The sequence below is a fragment of the Bactrocera neohumeralis genome, chromosome 6 (assembly GCF_024586455.1).
Source record: "Bactrocera neohumeralis isolate Rockhampton chromosome 6, APGP_CSIRO_Bneo_wtdbg2-racon-allhic-juicebox.fasta_v2, whole genome shotgun sequence".
Lineage (NCBI taxonomy): Eukaryota > Metazoa > Arthropoda > Insecta > Diptera > Tephritidae > Bactrocera > Bactrocera neohumeralis.
The window spans coordinates 189,451-214,204 of record NC_065923.1 but is presented as its reverse complement, the minus strand read 5'-3'; the positions used below and the strand labels follow the sequence as shown (position 1 = coordinate 214,204).

General features: G+C 35.6%; 2 protein-coding genes across 3 annotated transcripts in view; one reads left to right on the top strand and one right to left on the bottom strand.

Moving 5' to 3' along the window:
• LOC126763369 (general odorant-binding protein 70) overlaps nucleotides 1–21,637 on the top strand; it is a 63,227-nt gene extending 41,590 nt beyond the window's left edge. The window contains exons 1-4 of one of the 2 annotated variants that reach the window (XM_050480817.1): nucleotides 19,805–20,021; nucleotides 20,105–20,195; nucleotides 20,256–20,551; nucleotides 21,084–21,637. In XM_050480817.1, the coding sequence (XP_050336774.1) occupies nucleotides 19,902–20,021; nucleotides 20,105–20,195; nucleotides 20,256–20,551; nucleotides 21,084–21,365 (789 nt within the window). In that variant the 5' untranslated portion in view covers nucleotides 19,805–19,901 and the 3' untranslated portion in view covers nucleotides 21,366–21,637. Of the gene's footprint in view, nucleotides 1–19,804; nucleotides 20,022–20,104; nucleotides 20,196–20,255; nucleotides 20,552–21,083 lie in introns of those variants that run through there. The other variant, XM_050480816.1, reaches the window with a different exon arrangement.
• LOC126763371 (uncharacterized) lies at nucleotides 8,330–16,559 on the bottom strand. Its single transcript, XM_050480818.1, has 4 exons — nucleotides 16,291–16,559; nucleotides 15,048–15,185; nucleotides 9,961–10,142; nucleotides 8,330–9,894 (listed from the first exon to the last, which is right to left on the bottom strand). Exons 1-4 carry the CDS (start codon nucleotides 16,428–16,430, stop codon nucleotides 8,684–8,686), a joined length of 1,671 nt encoding a protein of 556 aa, XP_050336775.1. The 5' UTR covers nucleotides 16,431–16,559; the 3' UTR covers nucleotides 8,330–8,683.
• Nucleotides 21,638–24,754: the final 3,117 nt, after the last annotated feature.

The window sequence follows — 24,754 nt, the reverse complement described above, 5'->3', positions numbered from 1 at the left end:
TGCTATATGTTCAAATATACGAGAAGGAATGCAGGATGCTAAAATAGGCCATAAAAATACAGGTTAAGGTAAATGTTGAAGCTATTGAAGTAGAGCCGTTATACTTACTATATACATACATATGTACACATCATAGAGCCTTCACTAAGTTAACTTCTTACTTGAAGTCAAGTCGAAACTATAACAAATAACAAACTTCCAACCAAGAACTTCATTTTGTTCGTTCACTTTGTTTGGTGTAGTACTATAAAGCTTTTGCGATCTAAAAAATGTATTCCTATAACCGGACAATTAGAAATAATATAGCTTCCAACTTTAGATCTACTTAATCCCAAAGGAAAACAAGATCGGAGGTACTTAAATATAATACATTTTTCTCTCAGATACGGTATTTACTGGCTTATGGTCTATGAAAGAAATATGGAATAAAAATAATTTGTATAATATACATGTGTATCTCGATTATGACATGGTGTTAAGCATTTCACTTATGGATAAGTATATTCTTTCAAAGCTCCAAAATTGACGATTTCAGAGTTTTAGAGCTAGTGCGTTGTATTTTAAAAATTTCTCCGTTTGAAACGTGAATTGAATTAAAATGTGCTTTTGAGACATCTTTTCATTTCCCATAATATGTGTAAATATGTGTGCTCACACATGTAGGCATGACTGTAAATAAAAAAATAAGCATAACACCGGTTAATAATTTTTTTTTTTGTATTTCTGTTTTCATGACATGACATGAGACATTAGAAGTGCAGGAATATTTATATTTAGCTCTTAAAGTTTGCTTTTGTCTGATACGATTGGGTCTGATTTGTCCATACGAACTTAAAAAAAAACAAGAAAAACGTTAACTTCGGTTGCACCGAAGCTAAATACCCTTCACCGCTGCATTTCTGTTAGTAACTATGCGTCCAGTTTGTACGGCATCTATTGCTATAGTTAACCGATCTGAACAATTTCTTCGGAGATTACATTGTTACCTTAGAAAATAATCTATACCAAATTTCGTGAATATATCTTGTCAAATGTGAAATGTGCCTTAGAAAATAACCTGTGCCAACTTTTGTGAAAATACATTGTGAAGTGTGAAAGTTTCCATACAAGAACTTGATTCCGATCGTTCAGTTTGTATGGCAGCTATATGTTATAGTGGTCAGATATCGGCCGTTCCGACAAATGAGCAGCTTCTTGACAAGAAAATGACGTTTGCAAAATTTCAAAACGATATCTTAAAAACTGAGGGACTAGTTCGTATATATACAGACAGACAGACGGACAGACAGACAGACGGACATGGCTAAATCGACTCAGCTCAACATACTGATGATTTATATATATATTTTATAGGGTCTCCGACGCCTTCTTCTTGGTGTTACTTGGTAAGTTTCTCAAGTGAATATTACTTGTATGTAAATCATAAGATGGATACTTTTACTATTTTTCTCACTGCACTATTTTTGTTTGAATATGATTAATTACAAGTTAAAGCTAAGTTGATAACATTTTTTTTATAATTTTTAAACTCTTGTAGCATTTTGAATAGAATACATTATGATTTCGCTAACTATGTACATATGTACATTAAAATTAAGCTGTAAATTGAGTAAAAGTCAACGTACATACATATGCATGTAAATATATTGAAAATACTTGGCGAACGTATTCTTTGGTAACTTGAAGAGGTTGATATATACGGAATCAGCAATAAAACTCTAATCTGTTTTATGTAGTTCGAGTATTGAATTGTAACATAGTTGTTAAATTCTGAACAGTGGGTACGAGAACTCATTCAGTATCCACTAAGAGTCAGTAAAATGCTGTGCAATTTAATGCTATAAAAACAGATGAAATCAGATCAACTCCCACATCCCATATAATGGTTCCAATCGAAATTATTAAAAGTTGGATAACTATGTATGTACGTAAAAGACATTCCCAGAAACAATAACTTAGTTCGTAATTTAAGTTTTTGATCATTTCAAAGCAAGAACGACAAACTACATCAGTACTTTATATCAATATAATAAATTAATTTACTTTAGGAGAAAATCAGTATTTGCTCAGCACAAGATGTACATACATATGCATATGGTTGCTATTTAATACTCGGGCTACTTAAATAAAAACTTATTCAATTAGGCTACCGTCAGCCGAGTCAAGGTTACTAAATTTGAATGCGTTCATAACATATAACATACTTTTTATTTAAAATGTCAAGTTAACACATTTCGCTCATAACATTATGGTTATAATACCCTTCACATATGTATAATTATGATTTCATACAATAATCATTCGATACTCGTAGGTTAGTTTAAATGGCAGATACATGCTGTAGTTGTCCGGAGATTGTACCGTTGCCTTGGATAGTAACCCTTGTCAATCATATCTTGCCAAAAAAGAAAGTTTTCCATACAAGGACATGATTGATATTTCTTAAACTGAGGAAAAAGTACGCGTATGTAGAGACAAATGGACAGAGAGATCGACAGCGAGCTAAATCAAGTCATCTCGTCATATTATTCACTTATTTATAGTGTCTCTGACGATTCCTTCTGGCTGTTACAAACTTAGTGGCAAACCAAATATACTGTGTTCAGGGTGTAAAAATGCCGAATGCCTACATATCAACAATGTTATATGATATGAAGGAAAAACAACGGTATTAATGATAAGTATGATAATCATACCCAAAATATAAAAGCGGTTCAGTGAAATCATCGGGTAAAAACCAGTTAATGGCTAACATGTCAGTCTGTTTTATATGTACATACATATGTATGTATTTCCTGAGTGCTACTCAGTTGCATGCCCTGAATAAAAATGCGCCAAATGTAAATATACAAACATTTGAGTAGTTTATGTCACATATAGCTACCAAACCAATTGATTAATGCCTTTTTGGTATTAGCAATGGATTTAAGAGATAGATATTAATACAAAATGTCGCCCAGTTAAGTTTGATAACGAGATTCTGCTGGTAACATACAGCACATGGAGCGAAAACTCTCTGGCAATAAACACGCCTATCGCACAGGTAGCATTTATTTTCGAAACAGCTAAAAGTGTGACTATTTGTAATTAATAACTACAGAAATATTACATTTAATGGTAAAAATTTTGTATTAATTAGTACGGCGATCTGCTTTGTTTCTTTCACTGTTGATAAAGCGTACTATATCTCCTTATTTGCCATCAAGAATTTAAAAGTTATTTAGACGAAAATCTTTGGTTCGAGCAGCTTCGGCAATACCGATGTGGCTGATTCACACAGAGCATTTGATTGCCTTTGTAAGAAACACTGAAAGCAAAGCGTTCATTCTGGCATACACTCAGATTTCTTCGCTTCGTTGTTAAAGTATGAACTGTCAAGCAAAGTGAGAAAAGTTGGGTAAATAGAAACTGTGCGTGCTGCTATTGATCAAAAGGTGACCACATTGAAGCTAGTCTTCATGTTAGGAATTTTTATGGAAGAGTCATTAAAAAAAGAAAGGTTCAAGGCACTTCTAACCTTAACAATAACTGCAAAACTATTGTGTTTGAATTAAATATTCGACTTTCGTTAATGTCCAACTTTTTTTATTAAGATGTACTATTACTGAATATATCAAATAGTTAGCTTAAAGTCAACTCGGTTAGTTGAAGCTAATGTTTTCTTCATTCACATAGAGGGTATAGACCCATATAAATAAATATTGATATACATATGTATGTAAAGCTATTTTTCAGATGGACCAACAAGGTTGCGCAAGCATCATAACCCCCAAGGTTCGTCAGGCGGTACAACCGTTGTCAATCAAGGTACACTATCCTGAATTCCACGTGGACTCGCCTATGATACCACGCGTAAGTCCACCAATATAAACGATACACATTGTATTGGAGTTTTTTTGTCATTTGTTTGGTTCGCAACTAGCGGTTTGACACATGGTCATGACACAGGATCCTCCAAGCAAACTAATGGAATAAAGTGCGTACATCGATTTCGCGTCATTGCTCAATAGCTACGAATACATTAAGACTAAAGTAATAGCAAATTTTGCTTACAGTCAAACACATATGCCCTTGGGTAACCTAAAAAGAAGCTAACTATTCAAACTAATGCAACGGGTGATAGGCACCGCTCTTTGCGAAACAAAACTATCGACATAGCAGATAAAATCACATTTGCAGATGCTGATTCTATGATACGACGATTAAGCGTAGTAGGCAGTTCGACTTTATAAAATTGGGACGACCAAAAAGAAGTCGCCAAAGCCGACAGAGACACCAACGATATGCGCATTAGTTGGGCACCAACCCTTGAACATCCTGTCAATACTGCAAATGGGGTAAAAGCGAATGACTATCATATACATACATACATACATATGTAACTTACGTCCTGCAGTCACACACTGTCTGAAACCGTAATTGCTAAAATCGCCCAAAACAACAACACGAAGCCATAGTGCAGTGAACGATTCACAAATCACTGTGTACGCCGAAGTCCTCCTTAAAATTGATTTAGGCCTAACACCAGAATTTCTTTGGAATTTTTTCATCGCTAACCTTACTTGAGGAATTATAGGAGGCGACTTTATACGGCACTATAGGCTATTGGTCGATTGATTTGATTGAGCGGCGTCGCAAGGAAATCTTGTGGGCAACAAAACTTTATCAATAAAAACACACGGTCCGCCCTGGGAGTGTGCAACCCTACTTAAAGAGTGGTTCCTCACATTTAAACTCGCTGTTCACCCTTATTAACATGACCCAGACCCTCTCTCCAAATAAACTGGCAGCGAAATTTGACAATCTAAAAGAATTGAATTTTTGCCGTCCACCAAACAGTAGTTGAGCTAGCCCTCTTGACATGATAAGGAAAGCAAACGGCGGCCACGTGGAGATTTCTGAGCGCTCAACATCGTCACAATTCTAGACAGTTATCCGATACCTAATCTACAGGACTTCATCAACAATTTAAAAGCTAAGACGATCTTTTCCACAAAAAACTTCTACTAACAATTTATTCCACACGCCATTGAAATGCAAATACCACTGCTAGCCATGTGGCCCGAAAACAAGAAGAACGATCCCTCTCAGTTCCATTGGAACTGAGCAGCAAGAATCGAGTGGGAGGTGATGTCTTTTTAGCTAAATTAGATACCAAAAGTGCCTTCCGCTTAACAGACCACTGCAATCTTCTAAGCAGAAAATACATCTATCAAAGAAAGCCTCGTTGTTCTGATATGGAGGGTGCTCACAACAAGAAATATATTTATATATATGGATAGCCAAGCGGCATTGATATCATGAAGTCTCCTAGAGTCTCGTCCAAGTTAGAGAAAGAATGCCTTGGCCTCTTAGTGTATCTAGCATCATATTTCACTATAAACCTGCAGTGAGTTTCATGGTATAGTGATATCTTTGGTAACTGTGAAGCAGATAAACTAGCCAGAAGAGAGACCAACATACATTTACCCGAAAAAGAGGGTTTGCATGCCTCTGGCCACTTGTAGATATTTATAGGACGAACATAGTCCAACAGTTTCGGTGGAGTCAATCCCTGGCTTGCGGCATGAATGGAGCAGGAGGTCACTGTCTAATTGGTAGATATGACAGCGGACGAGGTGTATCATTCATTGACTATTTCAGAAGCTTTCAGGACTTAAAAGAAGAGGAAACAATAAAAGAACTTCTATGCGAATATAATATTTTTCTGTACTGTTTAGCGTTTGTTCAGGTGTCGATCGTGAAATAAATCTACTGATGCTCGCTGCCAGTGCAACCTTCTAGGACTCTCTCTTTCTTTATTGAGCCAGTTATGCGCTTTGATGATAAGGTAATGTCTGGTGTGGTTTTCTCGCATCCCGCTCTTCTAAACGTGGTTTCCGTATTACCATTATTAGACCAAGCCGCACTGCCAATTCTAGAATGCGCTTTCCTTTCAAGTCTGTGTTTGGCATACCCCACTCTACGGCTTTCGAATTTAGATCTCCGACGATAATTAGTTGACCTTCTATAGCCATGGCTGTATCCTCAATATTGTCGAGCTTTTCTTGAAATTCTTGTATGCTGTTGATTGGCGTCAAGTAACAACTAATTACTGTGAAAAGCTCTGCTCTTATAGTGTTGGCGTTACTCCCATTTTATATTGCTCGCTCATGATGATTAAATCCTGCAGGTCTCCACCACCATTTGTGAGAGTAGTGCACCAAGAGCCTTGGAACTATGCAATTTGGCCTGTAGCATATTGATTTATTTTGGTAATTCCTATAAACCGCGCATTTTGCGGAGCCTGGGACATGGTTGACTTTTTCCTGTTTAACCTCTTTGCAAAGTCAAAAGTCAGCTTAAGGATGCCTTTGTGTACTCTTTTAATTTGGGACCTGGTTGGCCGCATTACATACAAGTTAGTTCTCTCCTATCGGCCCTTGTGCAGTCCCAGATTAAGTGCCCTAGCCCAAAACAGCGAAAGCACCTTTTCAGATTTTCTTTATTTTAATGCGTGGCTGTCGCATCAGTACGTGAGCTTTATCCTGTTGAATCGTTATATTTGTATATGCCCTTAACTGCTCTCTTTTGTTAGGTGCTGTTGTGTTTATCGTCGAGTCTTTGATGGGGTACTGTAGCGTTTCTTTTACAGCCCCTGCTACTTCCTCTTTTGTTGTAGGTGAGTCGAGATCTCTAATCTCTTATAGCCTTTGATTCAAGGTCGCAGATTTTTAAAGGGTGGTATTGCAGAAAGTCTCTTAGAAGTTGGATTTTGTAATCTGCCCCTTCTCCAGCTCTAATAGAAGGGCCCGGGTCTTGTTTTACGGATCGCTCTGCTTGTTTAAGATTTACCTTGATACGGATATTCTTAAGGACCTCGACGTAGCTGTTGCCTTTTGCTGGCTTTATAATAATGGTCTATGATTATCGTTTGGGCCTATTATATGCTCTCTGACTTGCAGCTACACATCTTCTTTTCTTGTCTCTCTTTTGCGTTTTTATAAGCTTCCTCAACCGTTCCTTCGTTTGCCTGGGTGTTCTTTGCTCTTTTAGGCAAAACTTTTTGCCACTGGCCGTCCTTTTACTCTCGTGGTCGCACCGCTTCTCGAGGCTCCACAGGGCTTGTTTCGCGCTGCTTCGAGGTTATTGATCGGAGGTCGTGATGCGTCTGCTTAAATGTCCCCGTCTTTTCTCATTTTCTGCGATTTGCCAGTTTCTACGGTAACATTTGATTACGGCGATGAGTCGTTCACATTCTTCTGTTTTGCCATTACCATCTTCATTACACAGTACAACAGCTAATCTGGGGGGTGAGAAATTCCAAGTCAGGGTGATGGTACTAGGTCAGTATAGTAAAACCCTCAAAGGGTTTGGCGTTCGTATGTGTCAGTTTTTTTTATGAGCTTTTAAATTTTTTCTTATGTTATAGTGAACGAAAATTGGGTACCAAATATAGTGTGTAAAAGCTGCTACAACCGCCTAATGGATTGGAAAAATAGATAATAGTGGTTCGCGAGTTATGTTAAACTACGTTTTTGCCAAAATGTTACAACTAAGCGAAAAAACATCAAGATAAGGAAAAAATTTAAAAAGTCTTAAAAAAAACTGACACATACGAACGCCAAACCCTTTGAGGGTTTTACTATACTGACCTAGTACCATCACCCTGACTTGGAATTTCTCACCCCCCAGACAATAATCCCAAAAATGTTCCACAGTGTTATTTGCACGACACCCTCGCATTTCTCTAGGGATTTCTCTTCTGTCCGTCGCATTTGGGTAATGTACTCGTGTTTCGGAGAGTTTGAGGTCGTTCTGTGATGGAAATTGAGGTGCTGCTATTCCGTTCTTCTTGGGCGATTGTCCAGGGTTTTCGTCGACATCTGTGCGCATTTGGTGCTGATCTCTCCCCATAAATTCCCAAAAAATTGTTTGCCATTGTCTGCAATAACATCTTTGAGCTGATTATCCTTTTTCTAATGCGGTTGAGGTCCGATGTGAGGAGCCGAAAAAAAGTTACAAGAGATAAACACGCATACATATTTACGAATTTCTCATCATATAGAATATTCTTCGAGGGCGCTATATACTCTCTAAGGCACTATTATTACAAGAGAAATTCTCTATCGTACATTATAGAAAATGTATTCTCGTAGAGGATAGGGTCAACGAAACATGGAACCACTGGTACTCCAAGGAACGATAGAAACAATAAACTTCATCCAGCGAATTCGCTGCCAAGACCTTTGGTGCGATATATATCAACCACCCGAATAAGGACTCCTCTTGCTCCACTTTTCTAAGATGACTTTTTTTTTTTAATAATCTTCAATTTATCTTAAATATAATTCCATCTGGGTTGGTGATTACAATGCAATTTTTTTATTTATTATTTAAATAAGTTCCCTTAACAAAAAATATATTATTTATACATTTGCCTTCTAAATGTTTTGTGAACATATTAATACATTTAAAATCCTAAATGAAAATAAGTAAAGATGATCCAGAGTTGCCGCTTATAATTGATCTGGATTCAGAACAGTACTGTGAGTGAGTGTTTAGTTGATATGATTAATACTATTTCATACATTGAAAAAATTAAAATAATTTTACGACGATACGTTAATTAAATTTCCGGCTTTCATGAGTGCACTCAAGTATTGGAAAATGTTTCCTCTACTATCGGATCTATTTTCTGGGTTTAACTTCCGTATGAAACTCCACTCTCCATCGAGGTCATAATATCAGCAATTTCATCTTGTCGTAATGCTTCGGATGGTGACGGTACTCTTCTTCCACCAAGTGGTAACAAATCTATGTTCTGAACGTGGGCTCGCACACTATGCCCTGGCGGTAGGCCAATATACCACTTTCCAACATTTTGGATTACAGTGGAGTCTCGATGTCGTTGAGTCCAATCTTTTTCTCGTTCCAACTGCAAGATTTTGTGGCTATTAGTTATTAGAGGTGGTAGTGAAACAAGATCATCATCATTAAAGCCTAATAAGTCTGATGAAGAAGGTGGCAAAACGTAGTTGTAATCTTTTCCGATATTAACACCTCCATGATCACGATTATTATTTCTGGTGCTACCCGATAAGGTAAGGTTTGGTTTAGAATCGTGAAAGCTTACACGATTTTCTGAACTAATGTTATGATTATTATTCCGATTGACATTTTGTTTGCGAGTCAAACTATAATCATAACCTCCTCCCATCCTTCCGCCATCAATCATTCCATATCGGGTAGTTCCGCGGCTGTTGCTAGCTGCGCCCATACGATCATTTTTCATCTGGTTTCGTAAACCAACTTTAAGCACAGAATCAACATTATCTTTATTATAATTTTTTGATTCATTTACATTATATTTTAGTGTGTTTTCAAGCCTTCTATTACCATTTATTTTGTTTGGAACTTTTCTTGATACACTTTCAGCACCGAAACCGTCTATACTACTACCTCCTCCAACTCCTACACCAAAATCGTTTGAAAGCTTAAAGTCAGTGTCTCTTAATCTAAACTCAGTTATTGATGGGTTTATATGTGATCCCGGACCCATACGATTTTTTACAATTCTATATCCAATACCAGGTCCAGCAATATATTCAACGGTGCGTTGAATACCGGCATCGTCAAGATATGAGTAAGTTCCTTTCACAAACCCATCTGGACTTCGGCTTTCTGCGCGTCGATGATCAGGTCCAGCAGCGATTAATTTATAAGTACCATTTGGCCCACGTTGTGTTGTCATTTTTCCGCGCGCCTTAGGATGGGCCTTGTAGAGAGGAGCAGCATATGCCACACTTACTGGATTATCAGGTACAGAATTCAAGACTTCATACCCAGTTCCTGCACCCGCTGCATACCTTACACTATGACGTTCACCGACATCATCTAAGTATGAATAGAGACCTGCAAGTGGAACGTTGATGAGTATCACATTTTATCATATTGCTACTAGTACGAGTAAAGACATACCTCTTATTCTACCTGAGGAATCACTGGTCTCTGTACGTGATTGTTGCCCTGATCGGAAGTTAAAGCTATACGAAGGGTCATCGTAAGGATCAGCCAATGGATCATCCACAGTTCCTACCTTTTGAACAGGATATTGCGCTAAATTCATCTTACGATGAATTTTTGGACCATTGACCCGAAAGCTAAGAAACAAATATCCCTTTAGTTAAATAAAAACAATAGTATCATCCCACAAAAAGGACGTGTTAAAAACTACTAAAATTGCGTTAACTAGCTTCAGAAGCATTAAATGTTACTATAACAAGGCTGGTCTAGAGACCTAAAAAGGCCTTTCTAGGATTCGAATACCTTAAGTCAGACACTCTTTAAGCCTTACCGATAAATATAGATGAGATTTGATTTCTCAGGGCAAGAGTGTAAAATTAAACAAGTAAGGAAGGGCTAAGTTCGGGTGTCACCGAACATTTTATACTCTCGCATGATAAAGTGATAATCGAGATTTCATTATCCGTTATTTACACATTTTTCAAATACCGTATTTGTGTAAAGTTTTATTCCGCTAACATCATTGGTTCGTAATGTATATGTATACAGATACAGAGAAGGCATCAGATGGAATTCAAAATAGCTTTATATTGGAAGAAAGCGATTTCACCCATATTTCGTACATGTCACCAGGGTGTTAAGAAAATATTATGTATATAATTTCATTGAAACCGGTTGAGGGGTTCCTGAGATATGGTTTTTGGTCCATAAGTGGACGACGCTATACCCATTTTAAATTTAAAAAAAAAGACTGGGTGCAGCTTCCTTTTTCCATTTCTTCCGTAAAATTTAGTGTTTCTGACGTTTTTTGTTAGTCGGTTAACTCACTTTTATTGATTTTCAACATAACCTTTGTATGGGAGGTGGGCGTGGTTATTATCCGATTTCTTCCACTTTTGACCTGTATATTGAAATACCTGAAGGGAACGACTCTGTAGAGTTTGGTTGACATAGCTATAGTAGTTTCTGAGATATGTACAAAAAACTTAGTAGGGGACGGGGCCACACCCACTTTTCCAAAACAGTTACGTCCAAATATGCCCCTCCCTAATGCGATCCTTTGTGCCAAATTTCACTTTAATATCTTTATTTATGGCTTAGTTATGACACTTTAAAGGTTTTCGGTTTTCGCCATTTTGTAGGCGTGGCAGTGGGCCGATTTTGCCCATCTTCGAACTTAACCTTCTTATGGAGCCAAGAAATACGTGTACCAAGTCTCATCATGATATCTCAATTTTTACTCAAGTTACAGCTTGCACGGACAGACGGACGGACGGACAGACAGACATCCGGATTTCAACTCTACTCGTCACCCTGATCACTTTGGTATATATAACCCTATATCTGACTCTTTTAGTTTTAGGACTTACAAACAACCGTTATGTGAACAAAACTATAATACTCTCCTTAGCAACTTTGTTGAGGGAGTATAAAAATTGGCACGGGAATCGGTACAAAAATTGGATAATAAGCTATATAGCACAATTTTAAATTCAATTTGCTCTTTCACCTCCAATATGAATGACATCAATTCATGAATTACCCCGGCACTACTTACTACATATAGTGATTTATCTTCTCTCTTTATTCTAGTCAGCTCTATGCAGAATAACTATTTCGGTTAAATTTTGAGTTATCTTAATAAAATATATTCTCGATCATACTTTAGTTTAATGCCAAAAAATAATCATAATTAGGAACTATTCGTCCAAGATATATTTGTCTTAGCGTCACTACCACGCTCGAGTCGTTGCTGTCTCAATTAATTAAACGATGGAGCATAATTGTAGTTACGTGTGACTTTGATTCATAAGCTCAGGGCCGGCCCGAAACAATTTACCGTTCTAGACAAATGCCAAATTATCCGCCCCTTCTAAGTTTATTTTGCCTTGACAACAAAATTTATAACATATTCCAATAAAACAAGTAGGGAAGGTCCAAGTTCGGGTGCAACCGAACATTGTATACTCTTGCAATCAAAGGCAGGGAAATTCCTTAAGGTGTATGTAAATCGTCAACCAGAAGATCGAAATCTTAGCAATTATATACACTGACCGACATATTCGACAAAATGTTTGTTAGAAAAGTGGAAATTATTATATATACTTCATATGTAAGATATAGGAGTTGGGTGGTAGCACCAATCCGATTTTATCTATTTTTGCCAATACTACGTACCAAGAATACGGTACATAATAATAAAATGTTCCCTAAGATTCATATGGATTAAAGTATTGGATGTTAAATGTTTGTTGTATGGGGCCTAGGTCAAGTTTTCGCTCAATTTTATTCTTTTTAGAAACAAAGATACACTGTTATCAGTAAAACACGCTTTCTCATTTTCATTTAAATAATGCCTATGTATATGCATTTATATCTATTAAGTCACCTGGAAGTTCGAAAATCGTTACATTAGGTATTTGAGATTCAACCCATTTTTGACACACAAATATACTACAAGTCTTATCGTGAAAGAATTTTTTAAGAATTTCAATTACATATATACATATCTCACACACAGACCGATATTTGCTTTTAAAAGTCAACTATAGGTACTGGGGTCCACATATTCTGTACCTAGGGGCGGTAAATGGTTTTGGTTCGATTTGAACAATTTTTGGTGATAAGATGGCATACTTAAAAAACAGTATTCGTACAAAGATTTATCTCGTTTTATTGATTGTTTCTTAATTCGTATATGAAAGTTTCAAAAGCAATTTAAAATTGTGTTATATGAGAAGTAGGCGCGCTAGGCGTTCGGTGAACAAAGACAAATCTCTTCAAATAGAAATAGTTCAGCGAATTAAGAGACAGCTCTCCAGCTCTGAGAGTATTCGACGTAGTACCCGCCGGGAGACGCAGATTAAGAAGAAGATCTTCACTCCGTTAGAAAGGTCAGGTAGAGAAGGACCTGGCAATACTTAGAATCTTCCATTGGCGACAAACAGCGATTGAATTGGCGTGCTGTTGTAAATTTGGCTATAGCCGTGTAAGCGGTGTCAATAAAGAAGAAGGCGCGGTAGTAGTCCAATTTCGTCCACTTTCACACTGTGATATATTAATGCTAAAATAATGTCATATACCGAATTTGGTTGAAATGGGTCGAGGTCCAGGGATATTTCACCTAAAAGAACCCGGATCTTATAAAACTGTCTGTTACCATCTCGGTGGTAAAAATTTAATGTTCCTGTAGTTTTTGGTTAATGATTTATCGCGCTTTAAGTAGTTTTGAACAATACCGTTATGTGGGGAGTGAATGAGGTTATCAATCGATTTCACATTGTCGCTAGGAGTTCTTATAATATCTAAGTTCGGTTGTTGTAGCTTTAGTACTGTTAAAAACTACTAATGGGCGGTAAATTAATAACTAAATACGCTAGATAGATTAAATTTTACTTCCGAGATGGTTTGAGAGAGCTTTGTAGGAGCCGGGGTAAAAATAGGGCAAAGGGCGTGACGCCGTCCACTTTTAGATTATTTGATACATGACTTTCCACTGATATTTCTATGTTATAGACGAAATCATACTACAACCACACCTACTTCCCTTATAACACAATTTTAAATTCAATTTGATATTTTCAGTTTCAAGCACACAAATCAATAATGAATTAATTTATCAGGATAAAACTTAAAGCACATAATGCATTTGAGATGTGTCACCTTATAACTTAAAATTGCATAAATGGAACCAAACCTGTTCAAGTTCTTAGGTACTCAATATGGGGATCCAGCTTTAATCCTTGAGAGTCGCAAGAGTATGAATTGTTCGGTTATACCCGAACTTAGCTCTTCCTTTCTTGTTTAAAATAAAGTTTTGCCAGCTCCTGAAGGAACTTCCCCGGGTTTGATTCTTGTAATTTGCAAGAGTATAAAATGTTCGGTTACATTCGAGCTTAACTCTTTCTACCGACGCAGAAAGTGTTAGAAAATATAATTAAAAATTTATTTTTACTTATATGATCTATTTTTGTGCCATAGTTTGTACTTCCTGGTTTAAGTCCGTTGTATCTTTATCCGTCAATCCATCGTTCTAATTTTTTGCAATATTCAAAAATGGCTGTGTGTGGAGAAGTTTGCAGCTGACTAATATTAAATAGAAATCGAAAAGTTTTACTAACAGATGAATATTGAAATTGATCGTATCTTTCGATATTGAAGACAATGCATTATCAATAATGGCAAATTAGAAGTTAAGTTTAAAACTGTTCCTTTTTTCAAGCGAACTGATGCCAATTACCATATGTATACATAAAAATGTTTTATTTTGATAATAATACCACAACAAATACTGTGTGCTACTACTTACGAATTAATACTACTCCCGATGTTGTTTATAATTTGTATTAGAATTCGTAGAATTATGACAAAAAATAGTAAGACTTTTTAATTTAAATTTCTCGCGGAAACCCATTCGTCGAATATTTTTTTCTAAGTTAGTATGACTGTCAGTGGCATCTGTGCCAAAAGTCACAACAAGATAATCATTAGTACGCTTATCTTTCGCATTCGGCGATCCAACGCAATTATTAATTATTATAAGAAATAGTTTTAGATTTCGAAAAAAACTGTTATATACTATATATTTTTTTCTAAGTTGCATATTTTTTATTTTTTTTTTTTATGGAAAATTTGGCGAGATAACGTAGTGTTTATTGTGCTGAAATTGTGAGATTTTCGCTTCAGTGCACTTCCTCTCTTATACATATGTATGTATGTATGTATGTACATGAATATACATATATGTATGTATGTATGTGTATATACATAATTAAATCTGTTTCATGATGGAAAATTGTATTTGAAAAAACAGTCTGCTTCATGTATGTACATATGTATGTATGTACATATTTTAGCATAAACGACTGTATGACTAGAAAAATGCGTTATAAGTATAACGAATATACAGACCTACAATTTTATGTAAGGGGGTTGGGTATATTTCGTTTATTTTGAAGTGTATTCTTCACTGGCATATTATTTTTTTTTTACTACCATAAAGTTAAATATATTCAAACATTAATAATTGAATTCGTGATTACCCCCGTGGCCCCGCAGTGTAGATAACTTCCTCCAATTGTCCTGTGGAAGGATTTCGAGACCCATAACGTCCTTGTACTATATTGTCTGGACTTGACGAGGCACTGTGGTAAAAACTGCCAATATCGTCATTAGAAAGCCTGTAAATAAAAGTAAAACATTTTCGAAAAATGTATGTATGTATGCATGTATGTCATTTACAAATGTTGATAACACAATATACAAGGGTATTATGCGAGGTTTGTACAAAATATACGCGGGCTTTGTGTATTCTCTTCCGCTTATTTCGTGGAGTTATGTTTTGTACTCATATCCTTTACTTATGTGGACAAGGTCGGCCATTTTGAATGATTAGTTAATTATTTACAGTTGTTTTGCTGGGAAAAGTTTTGATTCATCTTCGACTTTTGCTGATTCCAAAAATGGTTCAAAGAATCTTTTTAAATTTTGTGTGGAAAACAAAATTAAGTGCGTGATCGAATAAAAGCAACGTTTATCGGTTGTACAAAATTTTCGCAGTGGGTCGAGAAGGTGTTGTTTTCTGCGCGATTTTTTATCCAACTATTCACTACAATTGTTTAGAATTTAAAGTTATGCTCCTGCCGACTTTTCAAAAAAGAAAACTTTTCCAGAGCTGTATCAATGTTTCTTTTAGATACGAGTACTTATTCAAATTTTCATATACATACGCTCGAAAGAAAAGTTATGAACCTTCTCATTACTTCCAACAATTCCATAAAACTTTTTTCTATAAAACTCATAGATAAACCATTCTTAAACCTTAAAAATTCACCCACACGCCACGTCTTTCTTTTCCCGACCTCAGATCGCCCGTAAATAATTTTTCCTTTAATGTTAGTTATTTTATCTTTTGTTTTGTTTTGAGTTTTAATCTATTATGAACTTCTTTCTTTTTTATCATTTTCAGAGGTTTCTGCGCTAGTCTAATTGTGATTGCTGCGGAAACATTTATCCAATTTGAGTAAACGATATTTTGTAGAGTTTTTGATACTACATACATATACCAATGGACTACAAGTCCATGACTTTATAAACAATTGAGCTATATAAATGAAACAAAGTGTTACAAACTGGAGAGGCAACATATCATACATATGAAATGTATAAAAGAATACTATAAAAAAGGGTTGAAATAATATTTCTAGACTTAAGCTTAACATTTCATTTTCTGAGCGATTCGTTCAGTGCATTTTTTCACTTCATGAATAATAACGTTCGAATTACCGGAACGAAAAAGATCCGTCACCATTGATGGTATTTTCCTCAATTTCAGCTTCTGTCACTTTGCCATTAAGGCACATTACACCAATTAATAAAAACATATATTGTACCATTCCTATAGGATATTTATTTATTAAATTCATATAAATTTTCTAATGTTTTAATTTAGTTTTGCGATTTAAATTAAACGTCCTTTTTGAATACGATTCAGTGTATGGATGAACGCGCGCCAGTAGAACCGAAAGCGTTAAGAACAGAACGAGAACTGAGTGTTCTGTTTGTTAGTGTCTCCGTATTTAAACGCATCTTCTCATTGCTTTACATACTATGGAGGACGCGTGGTGGCAGAGAATGTTTCACCTGGCCACCCACATAAACAGAGAAATAAACAATAACTATGAATATGTTTAGCTGCAACCACTGGAACGTCTTCTATTCGTCTTGTTGCGAAAATATGTACTCGTACCAAAGTATGTATGTTTTGAAACCCCGCAGCAGCAGCAAAACAGAAGCACGATAATGGCAACACGTATGGGTCGGTCGACTGGGTCGATTGGTGAGAGAACTTATTTTGTAGCTTCAATCCACATGCAACTGGTGTTGATTGCTGCACGCATTCTTGAACTTGGTGCTGGTTCTGCTACTCTCCACCGAGTAGAGCATTACAATTTTCGTTTTTCTAGCAACTATGTATGTTTCGTATTGTCCTTTTTTATTCCTTTTCGTTTTATTATTAGATTTAATCCATATGATTCCCTTAACACAAAACGACTTTTAAATTCAGTGTTACTCGATAATCCGCACGATAATAAGAATGATATTCTACACTAATAAACATCGAAAGAAAAATTAATTTGATGGTAGTTGTTAATTTTTAGCCACCGGAATAAGAATTTAACTATGAGGGTAATTAAGTGCAATTATCAGTTACCGGTAATCCACCAGCACGCGTCATATGCTGCACTCTTCTTCTGGCCCTATAAATTAAGTAAACATGCAGTAGATTTTCATGGCCCTTTTTGACATCCGAGGCTGTTGTAGTTGCAGCAGATGTACACATATGAAAATATGCGGTTATTCCCCTTAAAAAAGCTAAAGGTGGACATTCCGATCATTGTATTTTAGGTGTTTTCGTACATGTATTTACCTGCATATAGTACATACATTTATGTATGTATCCATTTACTTATACATAAGTATTTTTCTGTTATTTATTATTTTGTCATTAATAAATATAATATGATATTATAAGGTCTCAATTTCCACACTCCCATATTTTAGGCGCCTACCAAAACTAAAGTCTTTCCTCTCTAACCAATTAAAATACAGTTACGTAGCATTGTTTCCTACCTTCAACATCTTGGAATGCAATTGAAATCGGGTTAGTATTTCACTAGAGCATGCACTCTCAAAGGCAGGTCGAAAGCTTCGTTCGCAAAATGATGTGGATGAACTGCTTTCTTCTTAGCTACAATTATATATGTACATAATATGTACATATGTATATGTATTTGTGTATTCGTTTTATATTCTCTCCATTCATACAGCCGCATTTTGATACTTACTTATATAAAGCGGAGCCTTCATTTGGTGCTGTTTTTAATTCCAGCTTGGCAGCCATGAGTTTATCATAGACCAGAATTAACCATAGCAATAAAATAGTGTGGAATCATGCCGATACTCGTCAAAGCTTGATTGTTGTCTGCAAAGTTCTTCTTATTGTTATAATAGTTTATTTTATAAATATGGTTTCATTTCCTGCTACTTTAGCACTTATGGTATCACAACTAAGTGAATTTCGATTACGATTTCTTAGATTGGTACATAACATAGATGTTTGGACAAATTTAAAGGAGCGCAAAAACATACATTCGTTTTTATACTCTTGCAACATGTTGCTAAAGAGTAAATAGTTTTGTTCACTAAACGGTCGTTTGTAACACCTAAAACTAATCGAGATAGATATCGAGTTATATATGTACATACATATGTAAAGGATCAGGATTACGAGACAAGTTGAATTCCAAAGGACAAGTTGAGTAAAAATTGTGGTATCTTGATGAGACTTGGTACACATATTCCCTCCCAAGGGAGGTTGGTATTGCAAATGGGCGTAATCAGACCATTGCCACGCCTATAAAACGCCATTAAACGAAAACTTTTAAAGTGTCATAAAAAAGCACTAATGACATTTCACAATCATGAAGATACGGAAAGACGAGTTATAAAAATTGGACAATGGGCGCTGGACCTCCCACATTTAGCTGAAATTCTTAATCTCACAAACGGTTCTCCTAATTTCAACCAAATTTGCTGTGTCAGTCGGATGACAACCACGCTCCAGTATACAAATCAAACATCAAAGAAGTATTTAAAATAAATTTGCACAATTAAATATAAAGTATTGTCAACACCTAAAAGCCCAGAAGTGTTTCCCAGGCTTTGATCCGTGCAAGTTGCAAGAGTATGAAATCTTCGGTTACACCCGAACTTAGGCCTTCCTTACTTGTTTATTATTAATCTATTAAAAATATTTACATATACCACACATATAGTTAATCATTAGAGTATGCAGCCAAATAAAATTGTTAAATAATGTCTTAAAGAATATATCTCACGCATATTAATCTTCGTATATTATATCCCATCAGCATTCACCTTGATTTGAGTTCTTAGTCATGCGCTACCAATCCCACAGTTCGCTTAGTAATTAAAATGTGTAAACTTGTGCAAAGGCATACCTCAATGACGATGTGTTATTATTAATCTTAACATTTAATTAATTAGCAAATATAAACATAAAGATTCTTTCACTTCCCGACTTTACTCATAAATAATAATAACAGAAAGCTTCACAAATATATATTATTAGACAAAAATGTTCATAAATTGTTAAACCCGACCTTTTTATAGTAGTCGGAGGATCATATGCATTTTCACCAACAACAACGTGATTCATTTCTCGATTTTTTTTTATGAAATAAAAAGCCACAAGGGGAGAATTTAGTATTTATAGAATATCTGGATCACTACCAGAAAGTTGTACTTGAAATATAAAAGTATCAAATTGAAAAGTCGTCCGCAAAGTGCAACACGTTTACTTGGTGTCAACCGTCCTAATAAACAGAACTCCAAATAGAAGCTGAAAGTTTAATATGTGAAAGGATTTATAATTATTCATAAACATTTTTGTTTCATTATGCCTGCTACATATCCATACGCAGATTCAATTTCACTCAATGCCGTTAGCAACTTGTTCTCCCGTTTAGTGGTAATGTTGCAACACAAATCCTGTCATGCTTGGACGTAAATAAATGTGAAAGATGTAGCGTTGACATTGAAACTAGTAAAGACGCTGCCAATGCCACCATCACTAAAATTGTAGCTTGCTGTTACAACTTTTGATCGTGTTATGTGCAATAGAAAGTGAGTTAGTTATAAATGTGGCACTGCTGGGCTATGCTAGGGGTAGCATTAAAAGTGATTTCGTTTTCATTTAAGATAAATTATTCGCCCGATGTGGTTGTGTCGTCTTCGCTTTCTTTCAACAAAATAACAAAATACGTACATTTATAAATACAATTTATTTTAATTAATAATATAAATACATTACAATGATATCTAACGTAGTCTATAGAGCATATATAGCCTTGATTCTGCTAGACAAGTCTGGTATCCTTGCGAAAGACTCACATTCATTCACCAAGGTATTTCGTTACAAAATATCACAATTTGTGTACTTTATATAATAATATAATAGTTTAATATAATAATGTTTGTTAAACATCATTCTTATTGTATCTTTTAATTTCAAAAGAATAGGTGCTTGAATCCCCCTCGTACTGCCCGCCGAGTGGAGTCTTTTATACAGGAGTGTCAAGAGGACGTCAAAAATAAACTAATTAGCGGTAGGAACTCCATTTAGCTGTTTGTAATGCCTAATAAAATTAAAAACTTATTTACCGCAGAAGCCTACTACATACTTAAGAGTCAAGTAAAAAACGAAAATACAGCATTGGACATTACTGTAGATAACATCTCGGAGATCAATTCGGCTCCCGCACCAGTTCCTGTTCCATCGATTATCTTCCATACCATCGAAGAAAACTCTAAGTTAACGTCTCAACATGATGCATATCAATTTCAACCGGAGAGGCAACAAGTGACCAGTTTGATGCACCACATTCGACGCATTTCATATAACCCGCGTAGTGCCCTTTATTATCCCACATTGGTACCCGCGGAGGAAAAACGTCTAGCTGGCGTAAGTATGCAATTATTCAAAAATATGCAGATACATACATCTGTATACAAAGTTGTAGGTTGTGGCAAATACTGTATATGCCTATATGAAATTGTATTTTTTTTTTTAAATAATGGGCAAAAATTTACTGTCTTCGTTACTTAGAAAACGCATGCCGTTTCGTGTAGTTATATTCAATGATAGTTAAATGAACTTTACTTGAATGTATTTTTTCAATTGCATATATGCAAATACTTATAAATACTTAACTCAGTACACCCCTTTCGTAGCACCTGTTGTTAACAAAAGTCATGGTTCTTTTGAAATAAGCTGTCTTTGGATCTGCAAACAATAGTCATAACTTCACACGTTTTTTATAGCTCGCCCCGATTTGTTTGCTTCAAGTCCACAACAATAAAATAAAAATAGAAAAAAAAAACGCCGGTCACTGATCAGTGATCACACTCTTCAATTGTGGTTTACTCGTTTCTAATTGCTTTTATGAGTATATTTTTGCCTAATCTTCTTTCTAACAGTTTTTGTTGTTTTGTAGTGCCTGTTACACTGCGTTTATGCGAAAAATAACGCTATCGACAAACTGGGATGGCCTACTCTTGACGGCTTAGTAAACTTTTACTCAGAAGGAGTGAATGAACACGGTTTTTTTATGGCCACACTGCGATCCGTAAATCTCTGCCTGCATGCAATTACAATAAAGTATAATATCGATCGACGCAAACTACCAAAACGTGGTGAAAGCTGTGATTTAGCCTTCGACGTATTCGATTGTATTTCAGACCAACTAACGGGTTATTGTTTAAATCAATACGAATAACATTTCTCAATTAATACTTGTAAATAAATTGTGACGACTTGATATAAGAATAAACTTTCGAACTACCAGTAAAATTTTCGAACGTGAAAAATCCATTAGCCTACATATTCTTTATATAGGATAACCTCGCCTCCACATATGTAGCAAGGCATGATGTTTCCACTTTAAACCCGCAGATCTCAAACCATCTTGGCATCACAAAAGGATTTGTTGAAAGCATGCTACTTCAATCATCAAAATCCGTTATGCAACCGTGTTTCAAAATTTATATACAGTAAATGAATTGCTTAAAAAAATTCAGATTATTAAAATTTTGACAATTGCAAAAATAATGACTTTTTCTATTATTTTTGAATTAGATAAAATTAACTATTTATAAAAAAACTAATTATATATAGACATCGGAATAAAACTTTGCAACAAACATAAAGTTCCTTAAAGTTACGTCATTCTCTTCCAAAAATGGTTAATATCGGATTATAACTTTTCACACCCCCAGATATGGAATATGTGGACCTCAGTGCTTATTGCGCTTTTTCTGAAAATATCGGTCGATCTGGGAGATATATCAATGAAGTCCTGTATTACAAATACATAACATGATTTGAAACCGAGTGCAAATGCAACGATAGAAAGAATTTTAACGTGAAAAGGAATGGAATCAACGTTCTCTGCGTAGAATTCACTTTAAACAACAAAAGACAATTTCCCGATTATGAGAGAAAAAGCTCATTGTGTGGACTTGAAGCAAACAAACTCAGTCTTACGTAGTTTTATATTACAAAAATATTGTAAGTATATGCATATAGAAAAAAAACTTAGAACATTTTTTAGGTGTATTTTCATAAACATTTCTAAGTTAGCCCCTCATTCGAGAAATATTTTAAATATTATACATTGTAAATTAAAATTTAAAAGTCGAAGAGACAAGAAAAAAGTCGTTTGCATGGGAGATAAACGTTTGTTACACAGTTGAACTTCCATAAATCGAACTCTTGAATTGGCAACGAATTTCCATCCATAACAAGAAGTTTTTTGTGTTTTTTTTGGTATTTCGACTTAGGGAAATCCAACTGTAGTTGTCCGATTTTCTTTACCTTCTCTGTCATTGTAACTTGTATACATATGTATATGTATATTATAGGACTATTCTGCAAAATGAAAAGCCCTTAGCTTTTTAATTGACAACATTATACCGGAAAACAATCTGACTTATTGATTATATTTGAGAAATATGTTATTGTTAACCGATTATGGCCCGGGTATGGGGCCTATGAGATGATCAATTTTATGCAGATACAGTTATGGACAGAGAAATAGCACACTTTGAGAATATAATAAAAATATGTTTATTTTCGATATAAAAAGAAAACAAATTTAATTTTTTCATTAGCATCACATAAAGTAATAATAAGTGAGCTATTTACAAAAAATTAAAAAAGGTTTATTCAATATTTCTTTAAAAAAAAATTATCGAGTTTCCCATTGCGTGTTTAGGTCTGGACACAGAAATAGCACAGTAGGCCGATTCTGCGGAAATTAAATAAATTTATTTAAATATATTTAGAGTGTAGCAAACGACTTGCGCTTCCAGGTAGCTTCCTAGAATTTTATTGTTCAAGGATATCGTATCGAAAAGGACGAAGAAAGGATATTTTAATATTACACCTTAGTGCACCAATGGTGCTTGGCTAGACCCCATATACATATGTATTTTGTATTTCGCACGGTTGATTTATCTGTTTTCATGTTCGTTACATGTCCAAATTGGTTTGTATGTTTATCTAGGTCAAATACTTTAGCCGCTAGAGCGTTTTAAAGGTTAAGAAAAATTTAATTTTTTTCAAAATGTTACATTTTTGTGAATGCTATTGCCACGCCCCTGGTAGGGATAGAGGGGAGGTTGAGGGCTTTGCTGAAAGCCCCAGGGGTGAACTAACTCGCAAAATGGTTTTGATCCCCCCCGGCCTCATACCCCCCAACTGTAGTGAAACAAAAGGGGGGACATGGTGAAAACCCATTTTCGCCTATTGCCACGCCCCCGGTGGGGCCTTGAAACCTGAAAGCTCTTTAAATTACCTAACCGGTGCAATTTATTTGACCCACCTACTTTAGCCGTTAGAGCGTTTTAAAAGGTTAAGAAAAAATGTAATTTTTCTCACTATGTTACATTTTTGTGAACGCTATTGCCACGCCCCTGGTAGGGATAGAGGGGAGGTTGAGGGCTTTTCTGCAAGCCCCAGGGGTGAACTAACTCGCAAAATGGTTTTGATCCCCCCCGGCCTCATACCTCCCAACTGTAGTGAAACAAAAGGGGGGACATGGTGAAACCCCATTTTCGCCTATTGCCACGCCCCCGGTGGGGCCTTGAAACCTGAAAGCTCTTTAAATTACCTAACCGGTGCAATTTATTTGACCCACCTAGGTCAAATACTTTAGCCGCTAGAGCGTTTTAAAAGGTTAAGAAAAATGTAATTTTTCTCAAAATGTTACATTTTTGTGAATGCTATTGCCACGCCAAGCGTGAACAAGGCAGTCAATTTGATTTCAACCAAATCGAGAGGTAAGAAATTTCAAAAATGTATCTATATTGTACATATATGAGCGTAAATACAACACGTACTTCCATACAAATGTATGTAAACACCACTTGGCCTAGCCAAGCACCATTGGTCTCGACCAGGGTTAAAGTCGTTTCATAAATTTTCCATCGAGTTTGCATCGGGACTTTCTTCAGTAAGCCTTCATACTTTAAGCTGCGTGCTTTGGACTATTGTCATGCATAAAAATCCAATTCACTGACATAAATTCCAAATCGAATGGATCTATGGTATTTTTGAGAATGTTTGGGTATGCAAATTGGTTCATTCTACCATCTATCCTTATCAATGGTCCAACACAGTGCTTAACAGTTTGGTTTTCCATCCTATCCGATATGGTTCATCTTAGTTTCATCGCTCCACAGAACCCTTTTCCAAAATTTGACGTCCTTTTCTAAATGTTCTTTATCAAAGTCCAGCCGTGCTCTTGTGTTTTTTTTTTTGCCAGGTGTGGTTTTTTTCGACTCATTCGTCCAAACAACAGATCATCATATAGACGTCTTCGCACAAATCTACTGGATACGTTAAGCCCAAATTCGTTTTTTATTTCCGCCATATTCTCTCGGGATGATTTAAAAGGATCACTCTTGGTTTTTCTAATGATGGCTGTATCGACAAGTTCCGTTGTTATAGTTAAAACAGCGTATTTTTTTGCACGATTGCTAATTAATAATGAGTATTTGTACAAATCACTAAAAGTGTGCTATTTCATTGTCGAACCAAACTTCGTTACTCTCCGAGTAAAACGAGTAACAGCAAAAGAGTAAGCATGATAGCGGCATACGCTTA

Excerpts from the sequence above, each read along its gene's own strand:
- LOC126763371 (XM_050480818.1), bottom strand. The coding sequence starts at position 16,430 with ATGAATTTAATAAATAAATATCCTATAGGAATGGTACAATATATGTTT. Across the intron at positions 15,186-16,290 it reads GACGGATCTTTTTCGTTCCG|GCTTTCTAATGACGATATTG; the intron begins GTAATTCGAACG and ends TTTTATTTACAG. Across the intron at positions 9,895-9,960 it reads TTCCTCAGGTAGAATAAGAG|GTCTCTATTCATACTTAGAT; the intron begins GTATGTCTTTAC and ends TTCCACTTGCAG.